The 18,923-nt window shown below is 54.6% G+C and overlaps 1 protein-coding gene across 10 annotated transcripts in view; it reads right to left on the bottom strand.

Annotated features, from left to right (window-relative positions):
* SLC38A10 (solute carrier family 38 member 10) overlaps window positions 1-7,538 on the bottom strand; it is a 43,908-nt gene extending 36,370 nt beyond the window's left edge. For 8 of the 10 annotated variants that reach the window (XM_060082345.1, XM_060082348.1, XM_060082349.1 and 5 more), the window contains exons 1-2: window positions 7,129-7,538; window positions 4,189-4,306 (exon numbers count right to left, since the gene is read on the bottom strand). In XM_060082345.1, the coding sequence (XP_059938328.1) occupies window positions 4,189-4,306; window positions 7,129-7,227 (217 nt within the window). In that variant the 5' untranslated portion in view covers window positions 7,228-7,538. Of the gene's footprint in view, window positions 1-4,188; window positions 4,307-7,128 lie in introns of those variants that run through there. The other 2 variants (XM_060082353.1, XM_060082354.1) reach the window with 2 other exon arrangements.
* Between the last annotated feature and the right edge of the window lie 11,385 nt (window positions 7,539-18,923).

The raw sequence follows: 18,923 nt of genomic DNA, 5'->3' as shown, positions 1-18,923 counted from the left end.
TGGGGCCCAGCCATCCCATTCCTTTTCCTTCTCCAAAAAGAAGCTGAGCATCTCAGCGTATTCCAAATGCTCAGAGCACCCTGCCAGAGAAAGTTCCAGAACACACCTGCATTCTGGACAGAGGAAGCTAAAGTTGCTCTAGGAAGCCAGAGGTCAAGTCGGGAGGTGGCACCTCTTCACCCAGAAAGACTCGACTGGTTCCTAGAACGACACCCTCACGGGACTGCCTCCAAGTTGCTGCCTGTGCTGAGATGGCCTGTGATTCCAGCCCCGTTCTCACCCTTTCCTCACCTGGGCCAGCCCCCCACACACCCCACCCACCATTTCAAGTGTCCATCCCTCAGTAACCTCTAATCCCGAGTCACAGATACAAACACCTGGCAGCCCCCCGGCCCTCAGCCTCTTGCCTGGCAAGCCGGGGACTGCCCTCCTGCCCCTCTGGGCCGGAACCACAGCACCAGACCTGCCCCGAGAGGCTGGGAGGAGTGTGTGGGGCGGTCTCTGAGAAGGCACGTCCCTTCCCCACGCTCCTGGGTCGGGCCTTCCCTCTCCATCTGTGACAGGCTCGCTGCGGCTCACGGGCCAGGCCTCACGGGGGCCAGGAGCCGGCACTCCCACCAGGTGCAGAGCCAGGACTGGTGTCAGGAGGGGCGCTCCAGTTTCCCCGGAGACACTGGCTCAGCTCGTCCTTCTGGGGCCATGGCCTCGCCCACGGCTCCACGGCCGCTGTGCACACAGAACTGACTCTTAGCCCGCCTCGTTGAGTGTGGGACCCCAGCCCCACTCCCATACTCACCACCAAGAGTCCAAAGCCTCCTGCCCGCCAGGCAGAGTGGGGAAGCACTCACCAAACCGTGCTGTTCAAGCTGAGGGTGACGACCTCAACCCAGCCCTCCCCAGAGCCAGGCCTTGGATGGCAGCTGACTCCCCACTGCCATCCGCCAGTGGGTGATGAGCATTTGCTGGATAAATGAGGGGTAGGGAGTGCAGAGAATCCTGGGTGTTAGAAAGGTTGGTTTTACGACCCTCATTTCCCAAGCCAAGTATACACAGGTACAGGTCGCGCAACCGCAGACAGGCAGGGAGGGACAGGCCCTCTGCAGGCCCCACCCAACCCATGAGCGGGCAGCAGGCTGACCAGGGCCACAGAAACCCAGGCGGGCGGATGACAGGATCACAGACGTGGTGCCAGAGCATCTGCTGCGCACAACTGAGCACTCTGAGGTGGCGGCGAGGCCCGGCCACCCTCCTCGGGCAGGGCCTGGGTCAGAGTGGCCTCGAGGGGGCCACGACTTCTAGGGGCAGTTGACTATCTGACATAGCTGTACATCTTCTGAAAATGGGGTTTGAAAAGTCCACTCAAAAGGAGGCCATGCAGGGCAAGGGAGCAGCAGGTAAGAAGTGGATAAAATTCACAGAACCAGCCCATAAGCAGCAAACAAGACACCACAAAAAACACACACAAAACACCAATAAAAAATCCACCAGTGCTGTATTTCCCCAAACTGGCAAAGTTCATTCTCCAGCAATGCCTACACACTGGCCAGAGCGGAGTGAGCAGAGCTATGGTTATTTCCAGGGACGAAGCAAACAGAAATATCGCAAACTCAAACGCTAGAAAACCACCGACCCGTTCCTCGGAGCGCAGACAGTTTAAAAAGGTTATTTGTTCAAGCTGCAACAGCCTTTCTAGGAATTTCCGCACCGTGGCCTGCACTGTCTCCAGGTCTGTCCATCTCCTTGACCCCCACCTGCCTGATGCCCATGGGCCCAGCAGACAACATGTGTTGGGGGCTCTGCTGACAGAGACCGTATTTCCCCGGGCCTGCGGCACGAGGATGCAGTGAGCACTCTCCTCCTGCAGCGCAAGCTCTGGGCCAGGAGAAGGCAGAGGATGAGAGAAAGGCCTGCAGGCAGCAGGAGATGGCCCAGGAAGTGTGGGAGGGTTGCTGGCCCACAGGGTCCGAGAGATTCCCATCTCTTCCTGTCTAGGGCTCCTTTCCAAGCGGTGGGGCCTGTCCATTTCTGAGACTGTGCCAAGACAGAGCCAGGACGAAGGGCAGCTCATGCTGCAGGCTGGGCCTGGGGGACTGTGGGAGTTCACACAACTGAGCCATCTTGTTTGGTACCAAAGACATAACAAGAGACCACTGGTGGTTTCAGATCCTTTTTGCTTCTAGCAGTTAGAATTGGGCTGCAATCACCACAAGCAGTTAAAGGTAGGAGCCCCCAGCCAGCCATGCAGAAGGGTGTCCATGGGTAGTTTTCTTCAATCTTTTACAACTAGCCAAACCAGTTTGCCTTCTCAGGGACTTTCTAAGAATACTCAGACAGGCAGCTGTCAAAAACCACGGCCTCCCCAGGCCAGGGTCACCCATCCTCTTTCAGGGCACAGCCAAGCACTTCGTGGGATGTCTGCTACAGGAACCCTCAGTGAGGAGAAAGAGTCACCCTAAAGGCCATGGCCCCACAGATGGAGGAAGGAACCTGACCAGGAGCACATTTCATCCCAAGGAGAATTTGGTCTTATGTAGGGGTGGGGGCAGGGCACAAATTTAGCTGATAAATTTCACTTCCCCAAGTGACTCCAATAGCAATAAAAGAGTCTGACAGGGACTTCCCTGGTGGCGCAGTGGTTAAGAATCTGCCTGTCAACGCAGGGGACACGGGTTCGAGCCCTGGTCCGGGAAGATTCCACATGCCACAGAACAACTAAGCCCGTGCGCCACAGCTACTGAGCCTGCGCTCTAGAGTCCTTGGGCCACAACTAGAGCCCGCATGCCACAACTACTGAAGCCCGCACGCCTAGTGCCTGTGCTCTACAACAAGAGAAGCCACCGCGGTGAGAAGCCCGCGCACTGCAACGAAGAGTAGACCCTGCTCGCTGCAACTAGAGAAAAGCTGCGCACAACAACAAAGACCCAATACGGCCAAAAATAAATAAATAAATTGATTACTTAAAAAAAAAAAAAAAACTTAAAGGAAAAAAAAGGTCTGACATCACCATTCTCATCAGAACGGAGAGAGAAGGAAGCAGCCCTTCAGTTTTGAGGTCAGAACAAACGCAAGTACCTCCATGCCAATGCAAAGTAGGCAGACGGGAAGGAAACCAGAGGTCACGCTGCCAAAAGCCCACATGTGGGGCCTGCAGATGTTTTTATTTTGTTTGGCCCCTGGAACTCTGCACACCATTTCCTCTTGCTGCCTCCTCTCTGCCGTGAGAGCTGTGAGCTGAGGGCCCAACCAAGCCCTCCACGAGCAGACACAGCATCCTGGCCACACTAGCTAGAGGGTCAGGGACTTCCAGCCGGAGGACAGGAATTTTCCCCAGAAGTGCTCAGGGCCAGCTCCTGAGACCACGTGCATTGGTATTTCAACACCCACACCATGTGTCCCCAGAATGGAGTGAGAGCCGAAAGTTCCGCGGCGGGGGAGAGGATGCAGCCTGCACACATCACCCTGAGGGGGGCAGGAGAGTGAGGGACCCTGACCTCAGAGCCAAGTTTCCCAGGAAATAGTCCAAACTGAAAGGAAGTGGAAAGCACAGCCTTCTCTGCCTCGGCTGAAATCAAAGGAAGCAAGAAAGATCTGGAGGAAACAAAATTGCAACCAACAACAACAGGAAACAGAGGACGGCACTGAGGAGATGGTGACTTGCTCCCAGCTACAAACCCGAGCCCAAGGACAGTCTGCCCATGGCATTCAAAGTGGGGATGTGCATCAAGATCCCAGTCAGGCAGCTCGGAAGGAACGCTCTGGGGACTCTCGGGCACAGGAGCGGAGGCTGCCTGAACTGGGAGAGGGCTCTCTGTGTGGATTTGCATAAAGGGGAGACAGGAGAATGAGTATCACCTCAATTTTAAAATGTGTGTTGACATTAACAGTTTTTTTTAAATTGCATTAAATTTTAAAATAAGAAACTGCTGTTCAAAGGAATAAAGAATAAAGTGGAAGAAAAGTAATTAAAAGAATAAGGCCCAGGGATTTCCCTGGCGGTCCAGTGTTTAAGACTCCATGCTTCCAATGCAAGGGTCACAGGTTCAATCCTTGGTCGGGGAACTAAGATCCCATGTGCCGCATGTATGGCCAAAAAAAAAAAAAAAAAAAAAGAATAAGGCCCAAACCGCTGCACTTCTTAAGAAGGTACTGAGAAAGGTCCAGCGCTCCTTGGGGAGGCGATGCACTCACCCAGGCCGGCGTAGGTCCTCCGCTTGCTCAGGCTGGCGGCTTTCACCAGGAACATGCACGACTGGTGTGTCATCCAAGAACAGAAGACCAAGAGCAGGGCTCCCAGGACGATGCCACACTGTAGGGTTGGGAGAGAAAGAGATGTTAACAAAATAAAACTACCCGCCATCTTTACCTCTCACACTGAACAGCATGTGCGACGACCAATAGCCCTCCCCACGGCCCCCGCCCCCTAGACACGAGGCCTCAGCTCTGTTTAGTTCCCATGCCTATGGGTGGCGGTTCCTAGCACTAAAAGGACAATTTCCTGGATGTGGTGGCCACAGGCTCTGTCCAAAGACATAAAGCCTGTGCATGACCCCAAAAGAGCACCAGGGACACCGTTTCCTTCCCAGCCCCTCCCAGAGTCTCAAGGAACAGCAAGGGGTTGCCAGTCTCCCCAGTTCCCTGCAGACACCCTATAGCAAACCACCTTCCAGCCACTTGGATCAACAGCTACGAGTGATAAACACATTCTGGAAGGAAGAGATTAAAAATGACATTTACGCCTTTCTTATAAGTTAAACAGACACTCACCATCTGACCAGCAATTGCACTCCTAGGTATTTACCCAAAAGAAATGAAAACATGTGTTCATGCACAAACCTGCATGCCAATGTTTACAGCAGGTTTATCTGTAATCCAAAAACTGAAGAAACAACCAACTGTCCTACTAGCATCTAGCAGAGCGGAACGCACACACAGCCCACGACCCAGCTCTCCTGCACGCAGGTCACCACCCCACAGAATGCGTCCACAGGGTCAAAGCCTGTGCACATGTTCCTAAGCACTCCAAATAGAAAACACCATGCCTGCCTAGTAAAGGTTAAAAAACAGATAAATTGAGGAATGCTAGCCAGACATCGAAATGTACCTACAACATGACCCATTCACATAAAGTTAAAATCTGGCAACACTGACCTGTGGCACTGGGGGTAGGAGGGGGACCCTCAGTAAGAAGGCAGTGCTGGAGGGTGCTGGCAATGCTGTGCTCCTTAAGCTGGGAACTGGCTACATGTGTTTGTTAACGTTATGAAAATCCATCAAGAGTACACCTAGGGCTTCCCTGGTGGCGCAGTGGTTGAGAGTCCGCCTGCCGATGCAGGGGACACGGGTTCGTGCCCCGGTCCGGGAAGATCCCACATGCTGCAGAGCTGCTGGGCCCGTGAGCCATGGCCGCTGAGCCTGCACGTCCGGAGCCGGTGCTCCGCAGCGGGAGAGGTCACAACAGTGAGAGGCCCGCGTACCGCAAAAAAAAAAAAAAAAAAAAGAGTACACCTAAAATGTGTCCACTTTTCTGTATGCATGTTACACTTCAATAAAATGTTAATTCTTTTGGAAAAGTACCCAAATTACTAAAACCAAACAAACAAAAAACGCAAACCAAAACTTTTTTTAAATGACCTGGCTGCCAGATCAAAACACACATCTCCAAATTGCCCGTTGGCCTCACATTGTGTTCTGGCTGATGGCTTCTCACGGAGAAGATGCTGAGAGATGAGTGAGAGAGTGTCCTAACTCAGCCAGGCCCTCGGGGCAGGGCAAACCACTTCCAGGTCTTGGCTTGCATGCAGACCCCCACCTCTAAGCTCTTCCCCAGGCAAGTCAGCCTGGCCCATGTTTAAATGCTCTGGCAGGGTCCTCATGCCCAGCACATGGCAGATATTCAAATCTGAATCACCAGAGCCCTACCATGGTGGCACTCGGCAGACAGGCATCAAGGATGACAGGACTGCATTTACAGACGCAGGACCAGCCAACTACAGATACCAGGATGCAGTTCTGTGCCAGGCAAGTCGCAATGCACGCTGGGACATGTAGTCCATCCAGAAACAGAGGTGGCCGGCCCACACTGGGATTCACATACCAAGACACAGATGTTGCCCCAGGGCTTCTAGAAGCCACCAGCGTGGCCTTCCACATAGGCCTGCAGTCTCTGTCCTCCTGCCAACATGCTCACCAACCAAGTCAGATCAACCACTCACATGGGAACCGTAAATGCATTTTCTTTCTTTTTGCTATTTTTATCCAAAAGATGCTAAACATGAAAAATGCAAAGTGTTAATCTAAAATTAAACGACTGGTGCCCATTTTCAGTTCCAAAATGTCCATCTTATTTTCATTTTTTTCCACCTATTTGGTTTCATCACATAAGACTGGTCTTTGAAGCCTTGCTGGCCACCTGTTCTTCTCTGGTGTCCCACTCCTCCTCCCCCAACCTTAAGCAACCCAGCTAGTGGACAGCTCCTGCCCTAGGAGGCAGGTGGAGCAGCACCTCCACCATGGCACACAGGAAGCTAAGAAGTTCATTTTTAGGAAAGAGGTTACCCAATTTGATAATTCCAACAATCTCCTTTTTCTAACATACCAAATGCCTATTTGTGAATTAAACAGAAGCCAAATGAATTCACCTCAAAAATGGTGAGTTTCTTTCAAGCAGTATTTAATGTTGGGATGACACCAATTTTTTAACATTTCAGATTTTTTCAATCAAGGTAACATTGGCATACAGTGAAACGCAGAGATCTTAAGCGTACACTCTGGAGAATTTAGTAATCACCTTGTAACCAACACCCCAATCTAGTTCCAAGGCCTGGGGGTTTGACTTGTGTGCTTCTGAATACAAAGTGCAGTCAGGTCAGGGTTTTAAAAAATAATAGTAAAGAAAAAGAACACTGAATCCTGTGGTCACTTTCCATTTTTGAAAGATCATTTTGCTTTGCTACACTTGCACTTCGGTCTGTTATTAATTGTGCTTAAGTTTTTCACTGAGGAAATTCCTTCGGTTTCTCTTGCAGCCCCGAGGCGGGAGAGCTGCAGGGCCGCCTCCCCCAGCCCTAGTTCCCGTGAGGGGATGAGCCCGGGGCGGCGAGGGCGGCTACCACTGCCCACTGGACTCACCTGTTTGAAGCAGAAGGGCATGGTGAGGACACTGACACCTACTATGCTGTTCACTATGTTCGTGATCAGTCCCCAGTTGGAGGCGGCGGCCGCAGTCATAGCGTGGGGTCTGGGGGCCCGGGAGCCACAGTCCAAGGCGCCGGGACGACGGCCGGGCGCGAGACCCTGAGGCGGACGGGTGACTGCCTGGAGGAGGCGGCCTCGCGGGAAGGCGGCGGGAGTAGTCAACCTCCAGACCCCGTCAGACCCCGCGGCCGCCTCATGGCTTCGTCCCCCGCTGGCTCTCGCTGGCCACCCTCGTGTCCCCCCGCCCAGACCCGGAGGAGCCGCGGGGCGCCAGCCAGGAACACCTCAGCCCGGCTTCGCAGCCTCCCTGACACACACACACACTTCCGCCTTCCGCGGGCTCCTCTGCCCGGAAGTGACGACGAGGATGCGGGGCTCGGGCAAGGCGCTCAAGACAAGAGGCGGGCCTGGGTGGAGCCTGCGGGGGCGGGGTCTGGGGAAGGCGGGAGGGCGAGACCTGGGGGCGGGGCTGGGCGGAGCGCAAACCAATGAGAGGTGGGGGCTGGGTCTGCGGGGTAGGGCATGCGGGGCGGGGCCGGGCAGCCGCTCACCTGTCCCAGCACCCCGCTAATCTTCCTGTGGACCTGGGATCCTGAGCCGTGTCTTTCAGGGCCTGGACCACAAGGAACTCGCCCCTGCGAGTTCTATTATCACATACATATGGTATCATCAGTTTGGCCAATCTGGTGAATAAAGTGGAATCTCACTGTGGTTTTTAATTTGTTCTCCCTAATTACAAATGAGGTTAATCATCTACTCATATTTTTACTATCCATTCACATTTCTTCTTGAAATGCTTATTCATTTTTGCCCATTTTTCTAATTAGCTGTTGATCTTACGAATTTTGCGTTCTTTCAATGTGCTTAGTAAGTAGCCCTGTGTCCCTCAATTGGAGTTTGTCTGATGTCTCCTCATTATATTAGTTTTTCATTGCTGTCGTAACAAATCACCACAAATTTAGCAGCTTAACCAACACACATCTGCTCTTACCGTTTTGGGGGTCAGAAGTCCAGAATGGATCTCACTGGACTGAAATCAAGATGCGAGCAGGTCGCCCCCTTTCTGGAAACTCTCGTTCAGACTCCATTGGGTAGCTGGCAGAATTCAGTTCCTTCGGGTGGTAGGACCACGGCCTCTGTTTTCTTGCCAGCTGAAAACTGAGGCCCGTTCACAGTTTCTAGAGGCTGCATTCCCTGGCTCATGGCCCCCTTCCTCCAACCTCAAATCTGGCAACAGGGTGAGGGGATCAACTCCCTCTCGCTTCACGTCTCTGACCCAGCCAGGAAAAGTTTTCCAATTTTAAGTATTCATGTGATTAGATTGAGTCCATCCGGATAATCCAGGATAATCTCCCCATCGCAAAGTCTGTAACCTTAATCACAGCTGCAAAGTCCCTTTTGCCGTGTAAGGTAACATATTCACAGGTTCCCTGGATTAAGGGGTGCACATCTTTGTGGGGAGCCAGTATTCTGCCTACCCACACCCATGATGAAATTCAAGTTACGTTTCTTTGGCAGGAATATCATGGATGTGCTGCTGTGTTTCCACTGAATCCTATCAGGTGCCGAATGATTTTGATTTGTCCCATTACTGGTGATGTTCTCTCTGATTGCTTGATTAGATAGTTACGTTAAAGTTACATCTTTCTCCTTTACAAAAAATGAGTGGTTTGTGGGGAGGTACTTTGAAACTAACTGTCCTGCTCCTTGCAAACTTGCAGCGTACTAATGTATCGATATCACTGTGGTTTCCAATTGTATTCAATGGGTTATCATCCTAGTTTCCTATTGTATTCAATGGGTTATCATCCATTACTATTGTATTCAATGGGTTATCATCCGTTACTATCATTAGTTATTCTAATGCTCTAATGCTCAAATTTCCCAGACTTGGAGGGTGAGAGCCCCTTCAGCTGGCTCCTGTGTCCTGTGCTGCGTCCCCATCATTCTCTGAGCACTTCCTTGCTTTCTTGCACAATTAGATGTTCCTAGCTCATCCTGTACTTTTCCAGAATCAATCATTTCTCCAAGGTGCCCTGGGTCCTTCCAGTGGGAGACTTGTCATAGAGACCAATATCTGGGCCCTGGGTGTGTGCTCAGCCATTGGGATGCCACTGCTCCTGGTCCCTCAATGGACAGAATTAGAAGACACATGTGTGTACCACACTCACATATAGGTTTCTTCCAACGTCCATCTAAGTATATTGAAAGCCACACTTTCACAGCAACATCGCCAAATACCCCTGAGGGTCCAGGTCCACAGCGTTCATCTTGGTATTCTCCTTTTCCATACTTGTAACACCCGAGTTGATGCTCCCCCACCTCACTTGCGCTCCAATACCCTCCCCTGGGCTGCCCCACCCCCATCCCGGACTCCCTCTCTATCCCACTGGTTCTGAGTGGCCTCCCACCCGCAATTCCCGCTGACACAGTCACTCACCTCGCCCTGCACCACCTAAAGGTTTAGGGACTGAAGTGTAAAGCAGGGAAGGGCAGGGCTGTAGTTATTTCTGAACCTACACCCCCTCCATCCTCGATACCGACACATGAGTTCAATGAGCAGAGCTGACAGGACACCACTGTTCCCTGGGAGCTTTCTGGAGCACAAAGGCTGTGTGACCTGGGCATGTTAATGAACCACTCTGAGCCTGTTCTGGGGCACCCATCACTGAAGTGGCAGCAACTTTCCATTTGGTCACTGGAGGTGACAGCCATGGGCACCATCGGGGGAAGGAGGGGAAGGGGGCTGGACGAGGGTCCCATCTCTGAAGGCTGGCGACTTAGGTCTTCAAACAGAGGGGGATGCTGACCCCACCTGGCATGTCTGTAGTGAGGTCAAGGATCCTGTTTCTCCCACACTGGGGCGGGGGTCCGGAGGTGGTGCCTGCTTTACCGAGGGTGAGCCCCTCTACCACCTCCTTCCCCTTCCCCTCCCTCTCCCCCACCTCAGTCCTCACCAGAGAAATGCAGGGACCCAGCCTGGGTTAAATCCACGTGAGAGTTGTGGCTGCTTCAGAGAAGGCCTCCTGGAGAAGGTGGCCTGGGCCCCAGGAGCTGGTGGTAGGCAGAGCCAGGGCCATGGAGCTGGCTGTGCCCTGGCTACCGGGACACTGGATCAATCCTCAGTGTTTTCAGGTGTAAAATGGGGCTGATGACCCTGCTCTGCGATTCTCTGTGAGGTCACAGGTATTAGCCCCAGTGAGGGCTGGTCCCTTCTCTCCTGGAGAGCATCATTGTTTTTCTGCAATCCTCTGCTTTCTCATCTGTGTCTCTAGCTTCTAAACCGGAGGCATGATGGGGGGCCAGGATGGTCCCTTGGAGATGAATACTAGGGGCCCTGGGGGGCTTGAGCATCAGAGACCCTGGCATGGGGTCTGGGCTTTCATCACCCCAGCAAGCAGGAGTTAAATGTTCACACCAGCCCAGTGGCTGAATTGTCCAGACATCCAAGTTCCCATCCCCCTCTCTGGTTGTGTTCTCCCTCCTTCAGGCTGTCTGTGTCAGAGCAGAGCCTGGAGGCTGCCCTGAGCCCAGGGAGGTGGCCGAGGGAAAGAAGGGGGAGCCCAGGCCTGGTGGGCCCCTGGCCCTGACTCCCTGTACTCTCCTCCCGCTGTTTATATAACCTCAGAGCCATAAAACTGACAACAGGTCCAGCAGACAGGAATGGATTTCATTTAGCATCCGCTGGGCGGGGCGCAATTGGATCACATGCTTGGGGGAATCCACCAACCCCCTCCCACTGCCAGGCCTCCTCCTCAGAGGAAGGGGCAGTGCTGGAACCACGCGGAGTGACTGCATTCACAGGGAATCTCGTGACTGCCGCCCCCCTGCCCCGCCCCCTGGTCCCACACACACACTTGGCCCTGACCTTGGTTTTCTGGGTGGGGGTGGTCATGCCTTAATGAGGTGTGAGAGGAGAGGGGATGGCCCTGGTGTTTTCCAAAGTATGCTTGCTCTGTTCATTTCGTAGGCCCCTTTGTGTTGGGAGAGGGGAGCACTGTGAGGTGGGGAGGCAGGGGCTGGCCGCACTGTGGCCTGGAGGATGATGATTATGTCCCCTCCTCCTCTGTCAGGGACTGCCCAAGTTGGAGATGCCTGGGGAGCTGCCCAGGTGCAAGGGAGCTTCGCTGGGGCTGACAAGGGGGAGCTGGGTGGACCACCCTTAGCCCCCCACTGAGTGGGCCCAGTTTTGAGAGTCCATCCTTGGCCCCAGCCCCTAAAGCCACGGACCAAGGGTTTTTCCCAGATCTCAAGCTGTTGGTGACCCATGCTGGCTCGGGCTCCGGGAGGAGGGCTAGGGGCCGGCAGCCTGGGAGAGGAAGACAGGAGGGGAGCTGCTCATGGGCACCTGGGCTGAGTGGGCCTGGGAGAGCCTTGGGGGCCGGCAGGGTCTTCCAGGGGTCTTGACACTGGTTCCCTCTGCCTCCAGGGACCTCTGTCTGGAGCAAGGGCAGCCATGAGACCCTCTGTTGGAAAAACCACAGACTAACCATCCAGTCCTCCAGGGCCCCCCATGCAGGTCCCAAATCTCTGGAGACGGGGAAGGCCAGAAACCCGGGAGGCAGGCAGACCCTGTCCACACCAGGGGCCAGGCCAGCTGACCCAGACCTGAGGGAGACCAGTAGCCAGCTGGGCCAAGGGTAGACCAGGCCTCCCCTCCTCAGGTGGCTCTGGGACCCAAGGGAGCACCCAGGGAGGCCCCCCTCTGCCCTTTCCTGGAAGGCTGGAAGCCAGAATGGGGTACCGGGGAGAGGCACCTACATTTTCTCCCGGCCAACAGCCTGGCCCAGATGCCCTCCCACAGCCCTCCCCAGGGACCTCACTGGACAGACCCATCCCAGGATGCCTGGTGGGGGAGGGAGAGGGCCAAGGGGTGTTTTCTACAAGAAATTGAGAAACGGCCATCAGCAGAGCTGCCTCCCAATGTCCCAGGACCCCACACATCCACTAATAAGGGCCTGTGACCTCCCAAGCCTGGGGCCACTGCTGCAGTCTCCACCCTCACCTTCTTACCCTGCAGGTTTAAGGTGGATGTGACCCCCCCACCCAAATTCATGTGTGCATTCCTAACCCCAGTCCCTCAGCATATGGGGGGGCCCTAATCCAATATGACCGGTGTCCTTACAAAAAGGGGGAATTTGGACACAGGCACCCACACAGAGAGAACACCTGTGAACACAGAGGCAGAGATTGGCATGATTCATCTACAAGCCAAGGAACGCCAAGGGTGGCCGGCAGTACCAGGAGCTGGAACAGAGACATGGAACAGATTCTCCCTCAGAAAGAACTGACTGTGCTGACACCCTGATATCAGACTTCTGGCCCCAGAACTGGGAGAGAATAAATTTGTTAAGTCCCCCAGTTTCTGGAACTTTGTTATGGCAGTCCTAGGACATGAACATTACCATGCTGCCCATTCTGGACACTCCCAGGTTTCAGGCCCCTCGGTGTCCACACGGCAGGCCTCCCGCAGACATAGCCCCTGCCACGGCCTCACCTGCTCCATCTGACAGGTTCATCCTTCCCCTCCTTGTCCAATGGTTCCCTGGTGCCCTTCTCGGCCACCCCGCACCCCCACCTTGGCCCTGTCTCTTCCTTGTTCCTGGCTACCCCTCGCTGCCCAAGCCAACCATGTCCTCCTATGGGGCCAAGTTCACAACACCACCTAATTTGCAGCGCTCACCCTGGAGAACCACAGGAATTGGAGCGATTAAAGCATGTGCAGAGGAGAAACTCCTACCTAATTCCTGCAGGTGGAGAGGGTCCGTGGGACATGCCACCTGGCCCAGGTTGTCAGCACTCAAGGCGTCACCTGTGCCCACTGAGAGCTGACCCTGGGCTAAGTTATAGTGATCAGCATCTCCAAGTGGCTGCCTGACCAGTGTCCATGCTGTCCTTTTCCCTATTAACAGCATCTCTCTGTCCTTGTCAATGGCATTGTATCCAGCAAAGAGATTACTCTTCCCATCCCACCTTTGCAGTCAGGACAGTCATGTGACTAAGACCTGAACAATGTTAGCAGAAGTGTTGGGTGAACTTCAGGAAAGCCTTTTCAATGGTCCTTTTTATCTCTCCCTGCCTCATTCCTGTTGCCTGGAATGCAGATGTGATGGCTGGAACTCCTGCAGCTGCCATGGACCCATCCTTGACTTCTCCTTTTCAGTCACAACCCTAATCCAATCTGTCAGGAAATCTTGTTGAGTCCATGTTCAGATACCCATGAATCTTATCATCCCTCACCACTTCCTCTGTTTCCACCATGGTCCCGGTCATCATCATCTCTTTCCTGGACCACTGCAATGCTCTCCTCACGTGGCACTTCCTGGCCTCCTCGCAGTCTGTTCATCACATGGCAGGCAGAAAGTCAGAGCTCCAACTCTTCTCACTCAGAGTAGAGCCCAGGTCCTGGTAGCAGCCTGGCCAGGGAAAACTTCTTGACTTCCTACTAGAGGCAGCCAATGGCAATCCCTAAATGTTACCGTCTCCATTTTACAGATGGGGAAACTGAGGCTCAGAGAGGCAAGGCTATTTGCTCAAGGCCACATAACAGGAGGCCAAGTGCCTGGACACAGGTCATAGCTCCCTGCACGAGGGGCTGCTAGCCTCTTCCCCCTGAGCTGAGGCAAGGGAGGCAGCATCTTCTAGCTGGTGGTGGAGTCCAGCACCGTGCCTGTGGGACTGGCTCCTGGGGGTGCTTTAGGCCACGTTAGGGGAAAGGGGACACAAAGAACACTACTGCACCACTCCAGACCCATCCCCGAGCTCGCCTTCATGCAAGCTCTGGGGCCTCATGTGGCCTCTGTTAGACCTGGTCCCCATTGGGGCCTCCCCTTTCCCTGGTCTGAGGGGGGAGCCCTTGGCCAGGTCCTATCCAGCAGCGGGGAATGGGAAGTGTGTCCCCAGGTCCATCAGGGAGAGCCTTCTGTGCAGCCAGGCTGAGCTGGAGGGACAGTGTGACCTTTATGATGTCCCTGGCCTCAGACAAAAGCTGCAGATTGTAATCTTGGCTACCAAGAGAAAACTTCCCCTGAATCTCATTATCATCTTGTAATTAGAGGGGGTAGTTGAGAATTTGACAAGATGGAAAAACTGCTTTCATCTACTTTTTCTCCCCCCCCCCTTTTTTTTTAAATTCCAGACACGAGGCGAGAGCTGCCTGGGCACATAAGGTGCAGAGTCACACGTCTGGACACAGGGACCCCCAGGCACCATCCCTGCAGGCCCTACATGGGCAGGTGGGTTCCCTACCTAGGTCCCTGGGAAATTCACAAGGTGTTTCCCTTCCTGTTGGGGCTGGAGGCAGATCTGGGGGTGCGGCAAAGGCAGGGCCATGTCTGAGCTCATTCTCCTGATGCACCAAGCAGATTAGGAGCTGGCACTTGACCCCAGCAGCTGCCAACCCCTAACCAGCAGACCATGTGCTCCCCCCGCCTGCTCTGGGATTCCATCCTCCTTAAGCCAGGATGCCAGGCTGTCCCATGGCCACCTTCCGCTCAGCCTCAGCCTGGCAGATTGGGGCAGAGCCGGGCTGAGACCCCAGCATGCACTCAGCTCACCCGCCTCCCTGCCCCACGGGCCTTCTGTGGAGCAGGCCAGCAAGAGGCACGAGGCCTCACGCCTGCTCCCCAGGCTACATCTGAGGAGTGGGGACAAAGGGTGGGATGTTCTGGCTGCAGATGTGCGTGCCCCAGGCTTGCCAGGGTGAGATGCCTCGAAGGTTTTGTGAGCCGACAGGAAACTGCCATTTCATGCTCCAGAAGGGAGAAGCCAGCAGTGGTGGCCGGAGCCCAGCAAATGCCCGCCTTCTTCAGTCCCTTCTGCATCTGGTCCTCCCAGGCCACAGAAGCGGGGAGATCTCCCAAGATGGGCCCCCTTCCAGGGCAGCGTCCCTGGGATCAAAGGTGTCACTTATCTTCCCTAAAAGGTGTGCCCCAAGCACGGCTTGCCCAGGTACCACAGGGCCCATGGGCCCTGCTCGGGCTCCAGGGAAGGCTGTGACCCACAGGGTGGGAGGCAACACTGGAAGGTCAGACGGTCCCCTTCATGTGGGGAAGTCCTGCCCTTGCCCTCGCCGTTAGAACGCTGAGCTCCTCCAGGTGGCCCCAACAGACCCAGAGTGATAAATTTCTGACTTCTCTTTGCTAGGTTGGGGGAGAGGACTAGGATGGTGGGGGGGTGAGGGAGACACAGCTGGGAGTCCTGGGGCACAGTTGGGCTGCATTCAGGCTCCCCCATCCAGCAGCGGCAGCCCCCTCCCCACTCCCCCACCCCCTGCCCCAGGCTCCCTGCACCCGTGGCTGCCCTGAAGTTGGGCAGGACAGCTGGGCGGTGGGGAGGTATACAGGAATGTGACATGCCCAGGCGTGGGGTGCAGCTTCTGAGAGCTTCCCCAGCTGTGCAGAGGCCCAGGCAGATGGAGCCTGGGTAATTAGAGCCGGTGACAGCCGAGAGCTGATGGAGACAGGGAGCGCAGGACGGGCTGTCCCTGGGGACACAGCCCTCTCCACTCCCCAGGCAGAGGGCCGGAGCTGGGCCTGGGGGGACGACAGCCTTCACGAAGGCAGGGGTCCCGGGCAGGGAGGCCACAAATGGCGGGGGGGACAGGGCTGAGGGCAGTGGGCCTGGCCGGGCCCTCTGGATCCGCGCCCGGGCTTTGTCAAATCCTCAGGCCCCCTCGCAGGGTGAGGAACAGTATCTGCTCCAACAGGAGCTGGAGGAGCCCCACCTGGCGCCTGGCCCGAGGGTAGACTCACTCTTCGTCTCTCCTTCAGAAGAGCTGCTGCTGACAGGGCTGTAGCCACCAGGTGACCTTCAAAGCCTCTCCCCATCTTCCAGCCATCGGGCTGGACAATCATCTTCATCTGGCCTTGGTTTCCTCACTGAAATATAGCGCTAACCACACACACACACACACACACACGCGCACACATACACCGCCCACAGCCATGGCAGTCAATTAAGTGAGGCCCACAAAGGGCCTGGTACACAGCACGTGCTTAATCAATGAGGAGCCGCCTCCGCTGCAGCACTGCCCACCCCTTCCTCTAGAAGTGGCCACAGTGGGCCCTGCCACCACCTCTGCAGGTGAAAGGCCAGCCTCTGCTTGTGGACACTTGGCAGCTCACAGGCCTTCGACCCCGGGGATGGAGAGGCGGTCACCACACCTGCTCTGTCAGGTGCCATGGAGGTGGAGTAGGCCACGCGTTTGGGAAGCAGCAGATGTGCATGGGACGTGGGCGCTGTCACTGCCCGCTAGTGTTATTACCATTGTTTGGGTGCCCAAACACAGGCCGAGTTTTCAGATAACGGGAGAGTCAATGAAATTCCAGGCTAGCAGGTGCTGAGCCCCAAGCCAGGCACCCGCTGCATGTCCAGGGCCCATCAGGGACCGGTGATGATGATGAGGGCTCCCAGGCTCGGATTCCAGCCCGGGCTCCTCAAGCTGTCCCCGCACTACCTGGGGGTGTGGCCTCCTCCCTCTGCGCAGGGCAGGCAGTCAGACTGGCCGGATACAGATCCAGGAGGGTTCAGAGCACACAGCCTTCAGTCACACATCAGCCCAGCCCCCAACCCGTCCAGGCTCCACACAGACGACTCCTGTGCTCAGCATCCCTGGGGATGGAAGCAGCCAAGACCACGGTGGGGGGGAGTGGGGGGGCGATTGGGGGTGAAGCCCAAGCAGGCAAGAAGCCTCTGGCCTCATTCTCATCCTCCAGCCCCTGGGGAAGGCAGTCACAGGACGGAGCTGCAGGATGCTGCCCCCACTCTTCCTGGGGTCCCCTAGCTCCAAGCAGGGGTCTTGAAAGGGCCCTTTTGTGTGGTAAGCTCCTCCCTGGGAAGTGGGCCACAAAGTCACCTCAATTCGCAGCTGACAGAGATTGAAGTCACCTGTGTTTGAGGCTAAAGGGGGGAGAGTTGTCCCAGCAGGCCAGGCCTTCCTAACACTGCACCCAAAACCCACAAGGAAAAGTGAGTCCCTTCTGTCATCTGCAGGACCTGCTACAAAACCTGTGAGGCCCAGTTAAAGGAGAGTGTGCCCATGTGCCACAACTACTGAAGCCCATGCCTAGAGCCTGTGTTCCACAAGAGAAGCCACCGCAATGAGAAGACCACGCACCGCAACGAAGAGTGGCCCCTGCTCGCCACAACTAGAGAAAGCCCGCCTGCAGCAACGAAGACCCAGTGCAGCCAAAAATAAATAAATAAAATAAATAAATTTTTTTAAAAAAAGGAGAGTGTGGACCCTGCTCAAAAGTCACGGAAAATTCCATGAAAGGTGGGAAAGCATAAACGTTTTCCCTTTCTTCCATGGTCTCTCCACTTGTCATGGTGTTTTTTAGTTGCTATGTAATGTCATTCTAAGTAAAGAAAAATTTAAATTATTAGCATGCGTTTAACATTCATCTTTATAATGTGTGATGCCCGTTTGAAACACAAATATAGGCGGAATCACTGAAATCACACAACTTGTATTTTGTAGCTGGTACCTGCTTTTGTATTCCATTGTTATGAACACAGTACAGACAGGCCACAAAACTAACTCTGCTGTCTTTATTTCACTTCCTGCTGTGCCCGAGTCCTCCTCCAGCAAACTGATGGCTGTGGCCCCTCTTTCCTTCCATATCATCATTTCCAGCGTGAGTGGTCAGCTGATACAGAGATGGAGCACCAGGAAGGAAGGATGTGATGGGTTCCTTGGTCGGTGGTCACGCCTCTGCCCTTCCCAAATGGCCTGGGAATGAGGCCCGCCACTTCAGCTCTGCAGCTCCAGCTTGCATCCTGCTGTACTTCTGGCTCCCTACTCTGTTCTTCAGGCTTCTCAAGCCACCCACCTTTCCTGGCCTCTGCCCAGCAGGCCCTTCCTCACTACCCATCTTGAAGCTCCACAGACTCCTCCTCCTGGAAGACTCCCTGGCCCTCTCTTTCCCCCAACTGGGTTATACATGCCCTGCTCACATGCCCCAGAGCCCCCTGGATTTACATGCTATTTCTTCCACCAGATTGGGACTAATGCAAGGTCTCATGTACTGTTGTGGCCCTGGTACCTGGTACCAGGCCTGGAACATTGTCAGTGCTCCTCATAGAAAGGTGGCTTGCTGGAGTGGGGAATAGATAGATGAAGGATGGATGAGCAAATGAATGGACACATGGATGGGTGGGTGGGTGAACAGGTGAATGAATGAGTAAGTGGATGATGGGTAGATGGGTGGATGGAAGAGGGGAGTTGGTGGATTGGTGGGTGGCTGACAGATGGGTGAGTAAATATACATATGATGGATGGATGGAGAGATAAATGGGTGGGTTGGCGGGCATGACCTGGACTATAGTCCTTTCCAAGTGGAACTGCAAGTCCCAACCCTGTTAATTTCATCTTGGTGGGTCTTGAATCAGCAAAATACTTTCCGTTTTTGGAGACAAAAACCAACACTGTTCTCACCATTTAAACAGGATTGGTTTGGAAGGATAACAGGATCTCACAGTTGAAACAGATGGCTGGAGGGGATTCCCTGGCGGTCCAGTGTTTAGGACTCCCTGCTCTCACTGCTGAGGGCCTGGGTTCAATCCCTGGTTGGAGAACTAAGATCCCACAAGCCGCATGGCACGGCCAAGAAAAAAAGAAAAAAGAAACAGGTGGCTGGAAAGTGGAGTGGGGAAACAGGGCCTCCTGGGGAGGAGAGAAGCAGGAATAATGTTACCCACCTTTGGTCAGGCACAGTCGGGCCAGGACA

This window comes from Mesoplodon densirostris, chromosome 18 (assembly GCF_025265405.1).
Source record: "Mesoplodon densirostris isolate mMesDen1 chromosome 18, mMesDen1 primary haplotype, whole genome shotgun sequence".
In the NCBI taxonomy this organism is placed as follows: Eukaryota; Metazoa; Chordata; class Mammalia; order Artiodactyla; family Ziphiidae; genus Mesoplodon; species Mesoplodon densirostris.
Note: the sequence above shows the minus strand (reverse complement) of the source record. Positions and strands in the feature narration are given on the sequence as shown.